Below are 5,680 nucleotides of genomic sequence, written 5' to 3'. Positions count from 1 at the left end.
CTGGTTTTATGTACGTCTATTTTTTATTTTCGATTGTATGATATGGTTTAAATCTGCATTTAAACACTCATGAACATAGCATAACATGAAAAACTATGTTATGATACGTTACAGAGATATATCTCTAGAATATGAATGAAAATACATCTTCAGTCTAATTCACGTGTATAATGACTTTTAAGTGTGATATATAGTATGTTTTAAATTATTACGGAGATGCATCTCCAAAATATTTCAAAATTCATTTAGAATTTGAAGCGTCCAAAGATGTATCTCTAAAATCTGAACGCATTTTAATAATTTTATGTAATGGCTAAGAAACATAAGAGCGCATTAAAGAATTTGGAACGTCCGAAGATGTATCTATAAAATCTGAAGATATTTAAATAATTTTATGTAATGGCTAAGAAACATAAAGATTGCATTAAGAAATTCTCTTATTTTATTTTCTTCAATTATGAACTATTCAACTTTAAATTCTAGACAATTGAAATGTATTAGATTTAATTCCCTTAGATTTTAAGTTTTTTTTTTAGAAAAAGTAATAAAATTATTTATTGTTAAAATTTTAATGCTATTTATAAATTTTGAAAAATAAAATTGAGTCCAAATTAAAAAATGTAGACTTGCTGAATTTTTGGATCTATTTTTAGAAATTAAGACTAATTAGCCATTTTGAAAAAATTTAACGGTAGTTGCAAGAATAATTTTAGTAAATTTATTTTAAAATAAAAAATATATTTAATACTATTAGTGTCAGCTTTTTATTTAATATTATTTAACTGTTTATTCATTTTTTATATTTTATATTAATTTATAAAATATAAAATATTAAAAAATAATTTCAAAAATATATATGCAATTATTTTCAAAAAAGTAATTTTGCCTTTTAAGTATATTACAATTTTACCATATCAATGATAAATATTTTATTATACTCTATTCTGATCAACTTTTTATCATGCACAACAACTAAGCCTAAATATCTTTATCATATTTTATCAATATTTCCTAACAAAAACCAAAGGAACCCTAAATATATATGTCCCGAAGTACTTATCATCTAAAAGAATAAACTTAGATTATTGGTTTCTTCAGAGCTTATAGACAACGTATATGGATGCAATGCAACTTTCCTTTTGACAATAAATCCTTTGAACTCATCTTATAGTTCAATCATTGAATATGACGTTTGAATAAACTTTACTATGACAGGTCCTTTGAAAACAACATACAAAATCTTAATGAAAGGAATGTAACTAAAGAGAACAACACTCAAGAAAATCTAAAATCGATGATCATCGACATAGGCGTAGATACAGATATCGGTATCTAACAGAAATTAGAATGAAGGAATGCAATTGATGAGCAAGACTATAGCTCTTCAATTTCACTTCACATGACAAATACAACCATTTCTAGAAGATTATAGCTTCCTTGGCGAAACAGAAAGAAAAAAAAATGAAGGCACCTTTTTAATTGCTAATAACAATTGGTTTCCCAAGAAGTTTCTAGTAAATTCTTAGAGAACCCCTCCAATGTTGAAATGTAAAGTCAGCTGTGGCACTGTGCATAATAAAGAAAGACTCTGTCGTGTAACAATTATCAGACCCAGAGATGCATACCGTAATATTACTACTATTCTTCTATGTCCTCGGTGCTGCGATGCACTCCATCTCCAGGTTTAGCAACTGGCGGCTTCTTATGTTTCTTACTTTTGGCTTTCTTTGCCTTCATTCGGCGTTTCTTTTCATTGGCGTCTACCCATTTGTAGTCTGCGGGTATGCTGAAAGGATCGGCTTCATCTTTATATCTGTGACTGTCGGAGTCACTGGACTGCCCCCCTCGGCCTCCTTTCATCCATGAAATCCATGATGCAGACCCCTCTGATTCTTTGGATTTGGCATCCTGGAAATGTGCAGGGCTGGAAAGTGGTGTTGAAAACTCCTCTAATGGCTGAAGCTCCTCAAATTTTGTAAAAGTGACAAGCACCCTAATAGTAGGGACTATTGGGATAGCAACCTGTGTAGCACAAAAAATTATTATTACCATTTCAAATCAAAAGTCATCATTATTGTAAACAAGAATGGATGATGAACATGCTACAGCACAGATAAAGAGTGACATGCAGAGATGCAGATATCAAGCTCAATATTATTGCACTAACGCTCAGACATAGTTTGATTTCTCTCAAGTTTATAATGAGATAAGCTAACCAAGTAAACTGAGTCATAACTAGTTAAAGATAAGTCCAATATTAATCATCCAATTTTCTCTGCCAACTCCTTATTAGGAAATTGACAGTGGAGAAGGGGAAAATTGAAAAACCCTCGAGTTTATGTGGTCGTCTGACCAATAGCAGCAAATATTGGCTTATGCATGAATCAGTTTTGTGTCGTCATAGCTTGACATTATTAAAATAACAACAAAAAGAGTGAAGATTATCAGTTAAACAAGACATTCAGAATCTGTTTTATATAAAAATAAAAATAAAAGACATTTAGAATATACTCATGCACATATTTAATGCAATTATGCAAGTATGACTAGAGATGATAGAAACAGACCCTGTGAGTCAGAATCTCGTAACAGTTGTGAAGCCTAAGCAACTTGCTAACTTTGGAGAAAATTCAGATGTTTAGCAGGTGTATATTTATGCCAATAAATAAAGATTATCTCACTCTCTGCCCATAAAAGGTAGCTCAGGTAATATGAGCACTCTTTACCGGCAGATTGCAGAGCAACAGTGCATAAAAAGTTTGGAACTTCAGCTAGAGTATTTGGATTACCTTGACAGGAAAAGTTCCATGAGGAAGCTTAGTTGTCAAGAGCTCTCTAAGTCTTCTAATAGCCTTAACCTTATTAGCCAAGATGTCAAGTAGAGGCAGAAGCTCGTCAGTTTTCAATGGGAAGTCAGGTGTTAACCACAAGACAGGTCTTAAACCCTTTTTATATTCACTCTCATTCTTAGACTCGCTAACTGCTCCTTTCTTCTTCTTTTTAATGTTTTTATCCTTTCCCTTCTTAGTGTCTCCACTATCCTCCTTCAGAAACTCGGATGCTAACTTTTGTTGATCACCTAACCTCTGGCTGCTACCTTCTGGGCCAAGCCTTGAAGTTTTCTTTGATGTTTTTAAATCCTCAGGTTCGTCACCTTTGCTCTTCAAAGTTTTCTTATTCCAACCAAACCAGCTCTTCTTCTCTTTAACCGCACCATTGGCTTCAGAATTCTCAAAGGAAGCTGATGAGCCATTTTCTTGACCATCAAAGGCCCCATGCTCTTCATCTTCACAAGCTGCATCGGAGTTCCCCATTCGTAGGGCAGAATCTAATTGCATTCTTTCCTCAGCAGTCAGTACGTCATCATATTCATCATTGTTTTCCCCATTTAACATACTTTCTCCATCCTCCACGGCAAAAAGCTCTTCATCTGTCATAGCACCTGGAACCCGCCTTGATTTCACACTCACCATCACATTAAGCATGTCATAAACTTTTGCCTTCCAATTCCCAACCATCTCTGTCTTCTCTTGGCGCCTCCAAGATAAATGAGGAATAAGCTCAGCCTGAGTAACATCAATACCTGGTCTGTACATATTTGTCTGAGACATCAAGGACACTTCATGGGCAACTTCAGCTTCTGTTGGTTGTGTACCAGCCCCTTCCAAAGCATTTGTAACTTCCTTCTCCTTGTGTGAAAGAGCAAGCAAAGAACCATGTGGCAGAGTTAAATTACCATCCTCAGAAGTATAACCCTCTCCAAGGAACAAAAATGTTTGGTCTGATCGTTGGATGCGTAAACCATCAAAACCAGCAAGGGTCATATCAGCACGGAGATTAGAACCACGCTTCCATATTCGGTAGGTATCAGAAGGGGCTATACGTCCAATAAACGGAATCACAGAGCTTTCAAAATGAAAAGTTATCTCCATATAAAAATCCCGAATACGAGTTGCCGAAGCAACAATGCGTGGAAGCCTACGACACCATTTAGCCCAAGCCAGAGGCTGATAATGCCGTGCAATAATCATGGCAATAGCTTCCTCTCTAGTACACACCGCCTCTTGCAAGGCACTCCAACCATTCTCATTCTGTAGACTCCAATCCGCACCAACCGCCATCAATATCTCAGCAGAAACGTGATCCCTAAGACGCACTGCAAGGTGAAGTGGTGTCTCCCTACCAGGTACATCACGACGATCAATAGCAGCCGATACCTCATCCGCTCGAACCTCAGCAGCAAGGGACTCAGCTTCATTATTCACCTCACCAGCCTTAGCAAGCCTAGGCAGAGAAGCAACAATCCGCCTCAGGGCAGCATGGTCATGTCTCGCAACTGCCAAATGAGCTGGACTATGCGCATATTTAGTTAAATCCTCCAACGACTTATCTACCACCTCTCTCTTTTCCCTTCTCCCCCCTCCTACACCACTATCATGTACAACTCCATTCACTTCCATAATTTCCTAACTAATCTCCACCTATAAAACAGCCCCTCCCATAACCTTCCCCTACCCTTCCAAATTTCACACACCCCAATCAATTAACCCTCAAAAAACGAATAATCCCTGCAAACTTCTTGTTCAATTTCTAGATCTTCACTGCCACAATTACAACTTACAATGATAACTGTTTTTGCTCAAAAATCACTTCAATATTACAGATTCTTCTCCAAAATTTCGAACATTAACTTGAAAATCCAAGTAAGTAGTTGGATCTTAGTTCTTAAAGCTCATAAATCATCAGTGTTCCAATAAAATCAAATCAAATCAAATCAAATCTGCAAGCAAATATTTACACATAAATCACAAACAGTTATACGTATCAATTACAATGCATTCAATTAAGCTAAATTAAATAAAAAAGCAATAATAAATTTAGAAGTAAAAATTGAAAGTGAAAGTAGAAATTCAAAAAGGGGAAGTGAAGATCCGTGATGAATGATTGATTAAGAAGAAACAAGAATGAAAGAAAGTGGTAGATACCTTGGTGAGAAGAAAGTATATATGTATGAATGAATGAGATTCAGAGTTGTTGTTGTTCTTGATTTTGCTGGTTAGGGTTGAGTTGTTAAACTGTGGTGGGTGATCGGACGGTGGAGATGGAATGGGAAACAAGAGATCTAAAGGTGGTGTGGGGCTCTGGTATGGACCATTAATGCTGACAGATGACTACACAGCGAAAAAGTGGACTCACTCAAGAATCGGTCGTAACTCGGTCCTAGGGTCTTTTGCTTTTCCATTTGGTTCACTTTGGTTCGGCCCTTGGGGTATATTTTTACACTTTAACATCATAGCTTAGGGTCACCATGAAATAGGGGAATACATTTTGAATATATTGAGTCTTGTCCATCAAGTCGTTTTTCTTAACTTGTAATACTCTTTGGATATCTCAACTTGTAATACTCTCTGGACAGTTATTAACTGAGATTGTAGGTTGAGTCGAAGCAGCAGATGATCAATTATTGAAAGAAATATAGGAAATAAACTATAAAGATAAAGAATAAACTGACATTCTCTCACTTGTAATACTCTTTGGACAGTTACTAACTAAGATCGATCGTGGATTGAGTCGAAGTAGGAGGCGATCAATTATTGAAAGAAATAAATTAAAGAGAAAGAATAAACTGACATTCTCCCACTTGCTTCATATAACGCATAATCAATCATAAAAAGAAAGA

At 35.6% G+C, this 5,680-nt stretch overlaps 1 protein-coding gene across 1 annotated transcript; it reads right to left on the bottom strand.

The window, feature by feature from the left end:
• Positions 1-1,275: 1,275 nt before the first annotated feature.
• Positions 1,276-5,252, bottom strand: LOC127132206 (uncharacterized). The gene is made up of 3 exons (XM_051061105.1): positions 4,986-5,252; positions 2,790-4,780; positions 1,276-2,022 (listed from the first exon to the last, which is right to left on the bottom strand). Exons 2-3 carry the CDS (start codon positions 4,458-4,460, stop codon positions 1,639-1,641), a joined length of 2,055 nt encoding a protein of 684 aa, XP_050917062.1. The 5' UTR covers positions 4,461-4,780; positions 4,986-5,252; the 3' UTR covers positions 1,276-1,638.
• Positions 5,253-5,680: the final 428 nt, after the last annotated feature.

The sequence above is a fragment of the Lathyrus oleraceus genome, chromosome 3, assembly GCF_024323335.1.
Source record: "Lathyrus oleraceus cultivar Zhongwan6 chromosome 3, CAAS_Psat_ZW6_1.0, whole genome shotgun sequence".
Taxonomy (NCBI): Eukaryota; Viridiplantae; Streptophyta; class Magnoliopsida; order Fabales; family Fabaceae; genus Lathyrus; species Lathyrus oleraceus.
Note: the sequence above shows the minus strand (reverse complement) of the source record. Positions and strands in the feature narration are given on the sequence as shown.

Coding starts and splice junctions, on each gene's coding strand:
- LOC127132206 (XM_051061105.1), bottom strand. CDS start 4,460: ATGGAAGTGAATGGAGTTGTACATGATAGTGGTGTAGGAGGGGGGAGA. Junction 2,023..2,789: donor ATGGAACTTTTCCTGTCAAG/GTAATCCAAATA, acceptor TGTGCTACACAG/GTTGCTATCCCAATAGTCCC.